We start from the raw sequence: 13,835 nt of genomic DNA, 5'->3' as shown, positions 1-13,835 counted from the left end.
GGAGCCTAAAAAATGCAGTGGGACAAGGCAAGAACAAAAGAGAAGACCAGAGGGATATAAATGTTGAACACGCTTATCAAACCTTTACTGGAGAGGAGATTCCTGCATGTCTTTAAAAGAATGCAAGAGATTTATTTATTTATTTATTTATTTATTTATTTTTCCACTGTCTTCAGCCCTCCTCCTGCATGTTGCAGCCCTGCACTAATCTACCACTAACACTAATCCCAAATCAAAATGCTCTGAAGATCAGTTGAGACTGAACGGCAGGAGTATTGTTTGAAAGTGGAATTTAGACATGTCATTTTTTTTTTTTTTTTTTTTTTTTTGCGTACACTTACTGTTGCATCATGGGTCTCGCTGGGTGAGGCAGCTTTAGAAGTGACCACAGCTTCCTTCAAAATGTTTATTTTACTCAGCAGTAACAGAGTTGTTATGATTGGCTGGCAACTCTCATACAGAAAGCTGTCCTTAATCTGATGTGTCCAAGTGAACTACTCTCTCTCTCTCTCTCTCTCTCTCTCTCTCTCTCTCCCCTGTCTGGTCCAGGTCTGGTGTTGTCTGTCTCTCTGTCTCCTCTCACCGGCGACACGTCGCACTCTTTTCTGAAAGGATGCCTTTTTCATTATTTTAATTCATAACAAAAAGCCAATCTAAAAGTTTTTTTAAAAGCAAAAGAACTGCAGTGATCGAAAAAGTTTTTTTCTTTCTTTTTTTAAAAAAAAAGTTTTCTTCCGTTTCTCCAGTATAAACACCGACCTCCTGAGGACCCACTGACCCCGGTCTTAACGTTTGGACCGTTTCCTTGAAATGTTAATAGACTGCTGGATTCTTGGACGTTTGTTCGCTTAGCGCCTCTTATCGGGTTATCGTAGTTCCAGCTGGTTCTGTGGAGAAATGAAGCACAGACTCTCACTACTCATCTTATGCTGTGCTCTAAGCGGACTCGATGCCGTGACCAAGGAGCCGGGCATTGATGCTCCGTCCGCGGCTCCACTAGAGGACAGTCAGCGGGGAGCCGAGCACCAGCTCCCGGAGACAAGGGACGCTCAGCAGTCCACTGACGAGATACTGGAGGATGAAGTGGACAACCAAGAAAATGTGATCAGCCAGGTCAGTCTCTTAAAGATTAAAGAAAAGATTTAAATAATAATAATAATAATAATAATAATAATAATAATAATAATAATAATAATAATAGCCATGTCTGTGGCTTTTTTTATAATAACCAAAAAAAAAAAGCCACAGACAAACCAAGACAAAGGGTTACACATTAATAAAATAGGCTAGCCTACATCTTGCCACCAAGAAACCCATTAAACAGTTCAAATCTTCCTTTTTATAATGGCTTCCTTGATAGATTGTCCTCTGTTAAACGACCACGAGTCAGTTGGAAAGATGAGTGAACTGAAATGAATATCTGTATGTGTCTGGCTGGTCCTGCATAAACACACAAATAAATACCTTCAAGTTTCTCTCTCGTTCTCCGAGATCCATTCCACATTTTCTGAAATGCACCAAACGAGGCCTCATTTATTTAATTTGCCAACACTTAAGTGTATCAGACCATTCTTAATGTCTTTCAGCAAGATTTCCATCCACTTTGTCAAGTTAAAAAAAAAATACCTCAGGAGAATTCAAAGCCATGCCTTTTGGACTGGGGTTGCTTTTTTAACAGCAAATCATACATTTCCATCCATAAAGCTATGAATGGAAATTAGATTTAAAGCAGTCTTGGACTCATTTTACTAACATAAAGTCTGTAGTGTGTTTCATTTTAGCACAATCCTTCAGTTTAAATGTGGTAAACCAGACCCAGGCTGTGTGTGTGTGTGCGCGCGCGCGTACTCCTTGTGTGTGTGTGTGTGTGTGTGTGTGTGTGTGTGTGTGTGTGTGTGTGTGTGTGTGTATGTGTGTGTATGTGTGCATTTGTGTCCTCCTGGAGGTGGGTTATGTAATATCATTCAGAGGGGAAAGAGGTCCAAACCAAAAAGTGCCTGTTTGTAAACGCCTGGAGCTATCTCCTTCCCAGGCAGCTCACCACTGCTGCAGCTGCACAGCATAAACACAACACCGCTCCTGGATTAGACTAAAAAAAAAAGTTCAGATTAACTTTATGATATTAGATGACATGTCAAGAGTGTGATCAGTGTGGTGTATGTGGAGGTTGTCAGTCATCCTAGTCTGGTATGTCCAAAAAACTGTCTGTAACAAAGGCAACTTCAAGAACAAAAAGCAAAGACAGAGCAGTGTGGTTTATGGTGTTCAGAGTGGCAAGGAATGCATAGACTTGCACATATGGGGACACATTTTAGTCAGAGAAGAGAGATGCTTTGGAAAAGGAGTAAAGGAAGACATATATGTAAATGAACAGGGGAGGTGGACTGGAATGTAATATGCCACAGTCTGAATAGTCTGTCACCAAAAAGTTTCATCTTTGAGACTGGCGTCTCCAGCCATTAATGGGAGGTTCATTAATTAGAGAAAGGAAACAAGTTAAAACAGATGCCTCCACATACACATAAGTATGTGGTTGTAAATAGATCCCACTCACATGAGTAAGCTAGACACCAAGCAGAGAAGTTCCTGTCATCCAACTCCCAGCAGTCTTTTAGAATTAAAGAATCTCCTTGGATGAATGGAGAAATATCTTCAAGAAACTCTACAGTTACAGTTGTTAGTTTTTCAGCTTGCTTTAGTTTTATTTATTTTAAGCGTCCTTTCATCTGTCTTTCTTTTCCAGTTGCTGGGCGACTACGACAAAGTAAAAACGTTATCATCAGGATCCGACTGTGTGTGTCGCTGTGTTGTTCGACCAATCAAACGCTCCGACTGCAGCCGCCTAGACGGGAGAGACCCCGCCTCACCGTCCCAGGATTTTTACACTGTAGAAACGATTACCAAGGGAACAGACTGCAAGAAGTGTGTGTGCATGGCTCCGCCCTCAGCCGTCAACCCCTGTGAGGGAGAGTACAGGTTTAAGAAACTACAGGAGGCTAGCAAGGATGACATCAAGGTAGAGACACGCGCAAAGTGCTTTTCATGATGAAATGTGACGTTTCCTGGCTCTCTGCCACTCACCGCTGTGATTTGTCCACTTAGCTGACAACTATCATTGACTTGTTGGAGGGCTCACTGTATGGAATGGACTTGCTAAAGCTCCACTCTGTCACCACCAAGCTGCTGACCAGGATGGACAACATGGAGAAGGTGAGCATGCGGATAGTATCTGTTGGAAGGAAGGTAACTCTAAAATCTATGTTCAATAAGGAAGTTTGCCACTGGTTTGTGCCTACCAAATTGAATTTGCTAACATTTCTTTGGTAAAAACTATACTGTACTATCAAATCATACTAAAGTAGGGTTTTATTATTTGATCTTGTGTATCTCCAGTTATCATCAAAGGAGTTATTACTGCACATATCATCACCATTGAGCAGTATAACTGACTTATTGAATTATTTCTTGTCAATCCACACATGAATATATGAATACATTAGTTAGATTGAGAGCATGTGATAATTTCCTCATTGATGTGTGTTCAGTGTCGTTTTGCCCCAGATCCTTTCACCACTCTGTGTCCTATGGACTGTGTGATGAATCCCTCCATCTTAACCTATGTGTACACTGCAGGCTTTCACCCGAAATCTCACTGAAAAAGCAAAGGAGAAAGAGCGTTTGAAGGAAAAAGCGAAAGAAAAGGATAAAGACAAGAAGACCCAGCAGAAAAAAAAGAAAGTAAATGATTTGGATCGTTCACGACCTAAAAGTGGAGCAGCTGCCTTTGCCCACAAACAGGTACTATCATCTATGCCTGGTCTGTCCAGCAGATCATATTTAGTGTTTTGGAAAAAAGACATTATTCCTTAAAAAACAATATTCTTCTGTTGCAGAAGAATTATGAAAGTCAGCGAAAGAATAACGAACAGCAAGATGGTCTGGAGCAACAGCAGACAATCAGAAATAAGACGGAAACTCAAAAGTCAACGAAAGAAAAGAACAGTATGGTCATCAGAGGTGTGACTTTTTACAAAGCAGAGGGAGAGAACTATGACGAGGACGAAAAAGAGAGGGGAAAGAATAGTAAGTATAATGTCATATTATGCTTGATAGCAATTGTTACACTGATACTGTGGGTAAAATATAAAATGAGTAGATAACTGTCCACTGTCTTCACTGTTTTCCTTGTCTTACAGCTACTGTAACCAAAAAGACTTCAGTGGACCATTTACCACCTACTGGGACTTTCCTCACCAAGAGACCACGCCTATCTGCCACTCTTACCTCTGAACCAGATTCCAAGGACCCATCAAGGACTCTAAGCGATTCTGCTCCCACCCAACAACTATTGACTCCCTCAACAACCAGCCAACAAACCACAAGGACAACCAAACCAGCTCCCTCTACCATCAAATTAACGACTGAGTCAACCACTACAACCACTCCAAAACCAACAACAACCAAGCAGACAACTACTTCCCGGCAAACTACGGCTTTCACAACTACTACTCAGCCCACCATACGTGTCGACCAGAACACCACCTCAGACACCAATATCCGTTCAGCCATTGACGCATCACCTACGGTCTCGTCTCAGTCAGTAGTCAAAAGTCGACTCAGCTGGACCGAGAGCCCTGCTGACCAACCAAAGACCACCAAAAAGCCCGGTAAAGTTACACCAACATTATGACCATTCAGATTTGGAGTTAATGTTAATGTTAATGTTGATTATATTGCAACCGTGCACTATGTCGGGGTCTGGGAGATATTCTAAGTCATGAGCCTAATATATATTGCTGTGCTTTAATCAAACAACATGGTTGGGCAATCATGTTGGGGGATTGTTCTTTGATTGATCTGTACAGGACACTTTGCGAGGTCTTTTAGAGCCAAAACCTCAAAAGGTTGAAGCTGTTGCACACAAAGGACAACAGCATATTGGGCAGATATAGTCATAACTGGTAGATACAGTATAATATAATGGTTAAGCTGTTGGTGACACAGCTTTACGTTGTGTGTATCCGTACAGCTGTTTGTAAAGACACAGTAGCCAGCATCTCTGAACCGGTCCAGCAGAACTCTTATGGCCTTAGTGATGGAGCCTGGATGAGGGATGCCCGTGGCCATGGCAACGTCATCTATCTCACCAATGGTCACTTCGGCGACAATCTACAGGAGTTTCGAGACATGGACGCCTTGAAATCAGGTATAGAAGTTTGTGTTCATCAATGACAATGAGCTCATAAGACACCATTAAGCCAAGTCAGAATATTTTTTCATTTTAAAGTTATTCTTGAAATTGAACATCTCAGTTTCTTGTGGTGTAATTTTGTCATTAAATTAGCAAGACAACAGAACTGAAGAAATAGCGTATTTCAGATATATAAGATAAACACAACACTCGACATGACCACAAAATGAATGAATGGCCTGTGTGGTTTGAGCATAAACAGCACATATAAAGGAAGGTAGAACACAATAGCGTAAAACGTTATCATCTATCGAGCTAAAGGTTAGTGTACTGCTTCAGTAAAAAATGCTCTGATTTATGTTGATACATATATTTTCTGTGTGTTCTTCCTGCGCAGGTCAAGCAAGTAATTCGTACAAGCTGCCGTACAGTTTCACTGGAACTGGGCACGTCGTATTTAATGGGGCTTTCTACTACAACCGTGCCTTTAGCAGAGACGTCATCCGATATGACCTGAGACATAGATTTGTTGCTGCCTGGACCACACTACATGACGCATTGCTGGAGGAGGAAGCTCACAAGACACAGACTGAAGTATTTTACCTTTACTCTGATTTAACTCCGACTACATGATGATTTACACTTGAGATATGCACATTTGGAATACTTTAAAGGGTTGTTAAAGGTCAGTGAGGGGAACAGAAACACTATAAATCACTAAAGAGTTCAAAGAGCACAAGCGCTGCTGGATATTTAGATAACATCTCTTCAAAGGAACATACTTCGACCCCAGTGGAACTTTTTGTGATCACACATGTAGTGTATAAGATCCTCACTTGAGTACACTGGGTTTATGAGAGCTCCAAGATGTAAACATCTACCTGCTGAGATGTGAGAGTGAACTGCTACAGTTGTGTGCCCTGCCCTGAAATTAAAACAACAACTTGAAAGATGTAGAAATGCTCCATTACCTGAGGGCAACTGATGGGGGGGTTTGTTGGTTTATCACTGCAAGTGACCACAGCTACCAAACAACTAGTTGTGTTTTCCATTGTTGATCTAAAAATACTGATCTGGTCCACTGCAAGTTACAGCATGCTTTATTTTCCAGGTGGAGTTTGCTGTGGATGAGTCTGGCTTGTGGTTACTCTACCCTGCTCTTGACACAGAGGGCTTCCACCAGGAAGTAATCCTCCTCATCCACCTCAACCCGCGAGACCTGCAGCCTATACGAACCTTTCGCACAGGCCTTAGGCGTGGCCGCTACGGCAACAGCTTCCTGGTTTGTGGCGTGCTTTATGCAGTGGACAGTATGGATCGTCATTATGCGAATGTGACTTATGCCTTCGACACGCACACATTCACACACACCGTGCCGAGTCTGGCGTTCACGAACATGCACTCACACACCTCCCAGCTGGCGTACTGCCCACTGGACAAGAAACTGTATGCATGGGACGATGGACATCAGATGATGTACAATGTCATCTTTGCTTATTAGCACATCCGAAATGGAGGACAGAAGAAATGACTGTGGATCAGTCAGATTCAGTGTTTTCTTTGTTAAGTGTGTTGCTCACCAGTCACATTAACCAACAGGACAAGAGTTTACAAGAGAAATCTGGAAAGAAAAAATAAAAAGAAAGGCCAAAACCCAACGGGCCATATGAACAATGTACATATACTGTAGGTGCACACGCCTCAATCTGTCTCTACACATTAACCACTTCCTATCACATCACCAATCACTAAAATCATTTTATAAAATCTTCTGCTCTGGAGCACTTTTGTACATCATGCAATGATCTTATTTTTTTATGGTTGCAGTCTGTGCTTCAAAAAATGTATGGGATATAAAGAAATAATGTGAAAATTAGCCTGGAAGCCAGACCAGCTTCCCTGCCCATAATTTATTTTGTGGCAGAAAGTTGGGCTGGAACCCCTCTGTTGGGAACTGATTATGGTCTGAAAAGTGAAAGAAAAGTTACAGCGGTATGGTCATTCATGTCATCTGAGCGCCATGGAGTTGAATTTGTTTACAGAAAATGGCTTGGATTGGTTGTAAGACTATCCACTTGCATCGAGAGGGATTATTTTCTCGGTATTGTTTCGAAGACGCCCATAATGAAATCCAGATGGAGGTTTAGTGAAAAAGCTAAAAATAATAACTTTCCCAAACTGCATCAGTTTTAACTGTTTAAAAATATATCTCTGTTGTAAATCCCCTAACATAATGAATGACGTTACCGATGTTTCTGCAGTGTCTGATGAAAGAAAAATGACTTATTCACAACCTCAGATCACATAGGCCAGTGACTAATGATTCTCAAAAAAAAATGTTATGCTACTGTAAGAAATATAATGACAAGTGAAACCACATTTGTTTTTAGTATACATTAAGTATACATTATATTCCTTAAGTGTAGCATCTAATATCAGTATTAAGTCCTTTATATAGACTTTGTAATAAACGATCCATATTTTCTTATATGGTCCAAGTCTGTACTGTATACATTTTACTGTATGTCTGCTAAATATGCTTTCTATCATAAACTTTTGATACAGGTGGTAAGTTCATTCATTTAGGACACTATTCCCATTCCATAGTACTTTGCTTATTGTAAAAAAAAAGAAATAAATAAATCCAGAGACAATGTTTTTTTGACTGCACACAAAATGTTTGCTAAACAAAAAACGTCTTTTATTTTATTAATTTATAATAAAACATTTTAAAAAGTTGAAAGTGAACAATGTTTCAGTCTTTCTTCTCTCTTTCTTCTTGGTCTGTGTGTCCATGTCACGTTCCAGCCTGTTGTGGACATTATTTATGGGGTCTGATTTAGTTTTCCTGGAAGCAGCCGATCCACTGGAAGGATCCCAAAATGGAAAATAAGCCCCGGACCAGATGTTGGTGAACCTCCGACTGGGCATGATCAGGACACAGACCAGACTGTCTCCATGTTGAGAGCCTCACATCGATCCAAATAGGGTGATGGGCAGCTGTTTGATAAGACAGAGAGCTTGCATTTCTTTCCAGCCTGGCTCAGTACAGCTCAGCTCAGTTGTTTATAACAATAAACCATTATCAAAGCTGAAAAGAAGAAAAGCAGTTCATAGCTGTTTCATGGACTACTTTATGGGCTCTTTGCAGCTTTTGACTAAAGGACTCTCAAGAGAACTCTCACACACAAGCACAAAAAAAATTAAGAAAATAAGTGCAAAACAGCAGTTTTGTACAAAATAACAAGTTCAAGACGAATGAGCGACATATTAATTACAAATGTATGAATTACATAAGGAATGTTTCAAGTTTCCTAGGTCCCCCGGAGATGACATCAAATGTTATATAACCATCACATTTACGTGGTGGTGGTGTGTGTGTGTGGTAAGTGACCACCTAGCAGGATGCAGAAGAAAGACGCCCTTTCACTTCCACTGCACACTCAAAAAGACCCACCAAACAGAGTGAGTGCGTGCGTGCATGTGTGCATATGTGTGTGTGTGTGCTTTCGGTACAACAGTCAGAGTCTTTGAACCACTCTAAATGTCAGATAGGGGAACAACTCACACACGCCAAGGATGCTATCTTTCCAAGTTCACAGAGAGCATTTGGTTTACAACACACACACACATACAAACCCTCACATAATATGCAGTTTAAAGATAGCAGCGGTATCTAAATACACATTCCTGACTGCTACTGAGCTAAAACTCTGAACAAAGCTCGAGAAGAAAGCTTTAGATGAGCATATGAAAGAAGCTGGGATCTTTGGTTCACAACTGCACTCCCTAGAAGGTCATTTATATTTAACTATAGAAAAGACTGAGTGAAAAAAAAAATCAACAAAAACATTGGTTTAGAAAGACAATGGAAGGAAAAAAATAAGAAAAACAGCACTTGAAGAGACTTGGACAAAGTGAGAATGAATGACAGGTTAAAGGTCAGAGGTCACAGCAAAGGTGGAGGAATGAAGAACAAAACATCATAAAATGTTGAGGTCTTTTGTGGAGAGGTCTACTCAAAATGAAAGCTGATTTTATTTGACTGCTAGATGACATGTGTGCAACTTACTAGTTTTTAATTAACGCTTCAGCAGTCAGATTGCAGTTTAGCAAGCATTCTTTACAGTCAGTGTTTTCAAAGATAAAGGATATGACAAGACTGAAACCTCTGTCTCTGACACACGACCACAAGTCTGATGGTTCCAACTGAGGACAAATCTTTAAGGTTAGACTCTAATTTATTTTCAATAAAGGCAAATTTCTTGAAATAGTTGGCGACTGTAGTCATTTTAGGTTGTATTTATAATGCCCTATGAATGCACTCATAATATTTTATAAGGTGTCTATAAAGCATTATAATGGTCATTATTACCATCTATACATATTCACAAGTCGTCATAACCAACTTCATGATGCATTATGACAACTGGTTATGAATGATTATTATTTTAATCTGAATAGTGCATTATAAATATGTCAATATCTGCCTAGTCACTTGTTAATGTTATGATGCATCATAACTACTTTGCTTTGCTAAATGTGCATAGTGATGCATAATGAGTTTTGACTTCTACTATAGTGCTTTATATCTGTAGTTATAAGTATATTTAATAAAGTTATAATAATGTATACATCTCCCTACAGCACACTGTTATAAACAGCTATGCAATATCATAAGTGCTATTTGTCAGCGCTAAGTAAAGTGACAAGAATATGACACTATTGTTAACAGATATAAGTTACTATGAGTAATTAAAAGGTGCAATGAACTAAGTCCTGAGTCTGGCATCTTTACCCCATATGCACAATGTTAATATCATAGGTGTTATTTGTCAGCTTTAGGTAAATTAGTGCAAATGAGGTGTTGTGGATTTAAGACTATTATAAACAAATATGAGGCACAATGAAATGAGAGCCTGGACAGTAAAGACAAAAGGAATGCATTTAGTTCACTTTATTTTCATTTAAACCAACACACATAATCAGAATGATTACCAATGTTCTGAGCACATTACACAAACACATGAAACACGTGAAACAGGCCACAAAAGTGGCACAGCGTGCTCCTACAGATGTGGCTCTTAAAAGTGCCTTTGGGTTGGTGAGGTGATTCAGGGTCATAGGTCAGGAGATGGTTTGACAGCAACTACAAGAAGAACAGAGGCAAATCTTTAGTGCTCTAGCTGGGTTTGTTTTTATGCAGAAAGGTTTGATTGAAAACACATAAGCAGATCACGTTTTTTTGTTTAAAGCAGCCTAATAAGCCATTATGTTTCCGCATATCGTGCAGGCAGCGCAGATTACCCGTAGGTGGCTTAAGCTAGCTACACGAAAGTTACCAGACACGGCTAGTTTTAATTCACAAATTAGATCGTTTTCATATTCTTGCGTTTAATGATTGAAACCATTCGAAATGATTGTTTTAATATGTAAACGCTGTGCTTCAAAGTAAGGCAAAGTAAAATATTAGCTCACAAAACACTAGCAGGATCGAGAGACAACCTATCTGTCCTGGAGAGGACTCAGCGAAGAAAGAGCGGAAAACCCGCAGTCAATGCTTTACGACAGTGGGAGGAGCTGAGGAGGGAGGTGGGTGGGGTCAGAGGTCAGGGGTCATGGACTAAAGAATGACATTTCTACAATAATAATAATATAAATATAAACGATATTAAAATAACATCTGACGGCATTCAATAAATGCGGACATTTCTAGCGATCCTGTATAAAGAAGCGGTGTCACGGTGGATGTGAAACTGTCACGAAAATTAATCTATTGTTTGGTGCCTGCCGATTTTTCTCAAATTTTCATGCCGCTCGAAACGAATTTCAAACTGATGTATTTCAATTGGAAGTTATTTCGTGCTATGAGGACGACTGTCAATGGGACACTGCGCAATGAAGAGGTTTGATTTTATTTCATTTAGACTAGATTTATAATGGTCTTATTTCGGGTTTCAATGTAACGTCAATTTTGCTGCAGGATTCGGCACTTTGAGATTCGAAAAAAAATTAATGGTTATTTGTTATATCGGTCTCTTATACAGGATCGCTAGAAATATCCGCCTTTATTGAATGCCGTAAGATATTATTTTAATATCGTTTTTATTTATATTATTATTATTGTATAAATGTCATTCCTTAGTTCATGAAACCTGACCTCTGACCCCACCCACCTCCGTCCCCAGCTCCACCCACTGTCGTAAAGCATTGACTATATGTACTAATCATAAAGCGGCTTTTCTTTCCTTTCTCCGGGACAGGTAGGTTGTCTCTCTGTCCTGCTATTGTTTTGTGAGCTAATACTTTACTTTGCTTACATGAAGCACATCGTTTACATATTAAAGCGATGATTTCGAATGGTTTCAATCATTAAACGCAAGAATATGAAAACGATCTTTTTTGTGAATTAAAAATAGCCGTGTCTGGTAACTTTCGTGTAGCTAGCTTAAACCACCTACGGGTAATCTGCGCTGCCTGCATGATATGCGGTAACATAATGTCTCATTAGGCTGCTTTAAACAAAAAAACCTGATCTGCTTATGTGTTTTCAATCAAACCCTTCTGCATAAAAAAAAAACAAACCCAGCTAGAGCACTAAAGATTTGCCTCTGTTCTTCTTGTAGTTGTTGTCGAACCATCTCCTGACCTATGACCCTGAATCATCTCACCGCCCAAAGGCACTTTTAAGAGCCACATCTCTAGGAGCACGCCGTGCCACTTTTGTGGCCTGTTTCACGTGTTTCATGTGTTTGTGTAATGTGCTCAGAACATTGGTAATCATTCTGATTATGTGTGTTGGTTTAAATGAAAATAAAGTGAACTAAATGCATTCCTTTTGTCTTTACTGTCCAGGCTCTCATTTCATTGTGCCTCATATTTGTTTATAATAGTCTTATATCCACAACACCTCATTTGCACTAATTTACCTAAAGCTGACAAATAACACCTATGATATTAACATTGTGCATATGGGGTAAAGATGCCAGACTCAGGACTTAGTTCATTGCACCTTTTAATTACTCATAGTAACTTATATCTGTTAATAATAGTGTCATATTCTTGTCACTTTACTTAGCGCTGACAAATAGCACTTATGATATTGCATAGCTGTTTATAACTGTGCTGTAGGGAGATGTATACAGTATTATAACTTTATTACATATACTTATAACTACAGATATAAAGCACTATAGTAGAAGTCAAAACTCATTATGCATCACTATACACATTTAGCAAAGCAAAGTAGTTATGATGCATCATAACATTAACAAGTGACTAGGCAGATATTGACATATTTATAATGCACTATTCAGATTAAAATTATAATCATTCATAACCAGTTGTCATAATGCATCATGAAGTTGGTTATGACGACTTGTGAATATGTATAGATGGTAATAATGACCATTATAATGCTTTATAGACACCTTATAAAACATTATGAGTGCATTCATAAGACATTATAAATACAACCTTCATAGAAAGTGTTACCGTCATTTTTAGTAGGAGGAAATTACATCATACAGAGGGACTATTTTTGGTGCAGAGTAAATACACATTTGGTGCTCTAGTGGGATCCATTCAATGTAAACTACAGTGTGTTTGTTTAAAAGAAAGAACCCATCATTCAGCGTGCCTCACTGTTTCTGATCTCTACGACACTCTACAGGAATAAATTAAAGCATATCAGGCTGTGAATGAAAGCACAAAACATCCATTATTTTGTCTGTTTCTTCTTTTGTTGTTATTTCATGGGACATTTATATGATAAAATAAAATCAGCTCAACAGAAAACCTGAAACCTTGTATTTTCATGGATACATTTACTTACTCTACTGTGTTTAACAGATGCATCAAAAACCAGAGTAAGTTGTCATTATTTGCAAGCCTTTGTCTGTGAGCCACAATTGCTCTTCATTGCCGCCCATACAGCTGCACACTGGACAATTAAACAGTTTTGTTCAATTACTGGCATTATTGCTTCTCCTCTGGCTATTTACATATGTCCCATACTACAGCTGGTGCCATAGTGCTCCACTCTTTGAAGGCAGAAGAGGTGATCTTTTCACAGAGGTGATGAAGTCAAGCCTCCAGGACCATAAACATCTAAGTAATCAGCACCACAATAATCAGTGACCAGGATATAATGATTAACCATAAACGATTGGTGCAGAATAAAAGATACTATTATATTTATTACATCTAATGACACCAAAAATGTAACGTGAGTAGTAATAGCTCAGTCATAGATTTGTATGTTTTACGTCATATGAGTGCATTTAAGTGAGTGCATTACCCTGTTTATTACCAGCACGAGTCAGAAAACCCAAAAAGCCTCCAGCAAAGCTTTTGTTGTACTTACCAGACACTGTTAGACACTATTAGCAATACCTTTTGATGATACACTACAATGTATATTTATACAAACACCATAGCAACACATGCACTGGTGAAGGTGGCCCGTACAGATTTATGAAGATAAAAATGTTAATAAACAGTATATTACAACAGACTATTCGACTATTCATCTTGGAGTTTGAGACTGGACATGAAATTACCACCTGGGAACGCTGAAATCTGACTAGTTCAAATGTAATACACCATTAGCCGAGAGACCTGACAGATTACACACCGGTCTCTA

At 39.1% G+C, this 13,835-nt stretch overlaps 1 protein-coding gene across 1 annotated transcript; it reads left to right on the top strand.

The window, feature by feature from the left end:
• Window positions 1-357: 357 nt before the first annotated feature.
• Window positions 358-7,934, top strand: olfml2bb (olfactomedin-like 2Bb). The gene is made up of 9 exons (XM_047590718.1): window positions 358-1,113; window positions 2,744-3,016; window positions 3,103-3,210; window positions 3,634-3,798; window positions 3,894-4,083; window positions 4,197-4,667; window positions 5,030-5,206; window positions 5,589-5,785; window positions 6,303-7,934. The coding sequence occupies exons 1-9, from the start codon at window positions 898-900 to the stop codon at window positions 6,690-6,692; spliced, it is 2,187 nt and encodes a 728-aa protein (XP_047446674.1). The 5' UTR covers window positions 358-897; the 3' UTR covers window positions 6,693-7,934.
• Window positions 7,935-13,835: the final 5,901 nt, after the last annotated feature.

This window comes from Mugil cephalus, chromosome 7 (assembly GCF_022458985.1).
Source record: "Mugil cephalus isolate CIBA_MC_2020 chromosome 7, CIBA_Mcephalus_1.1, whole genome shotgun sequence".
NCBI lineage: Eukaryota > Metazoa > Chordata > Actinopteri > Mugiliformes > Mugilidae > Mugil > Mugil cephalus.
Note: the sequence above shows the minus strand (reverse complement) of the source record. Positions and strands in the feature narration are given on the sequence as shown.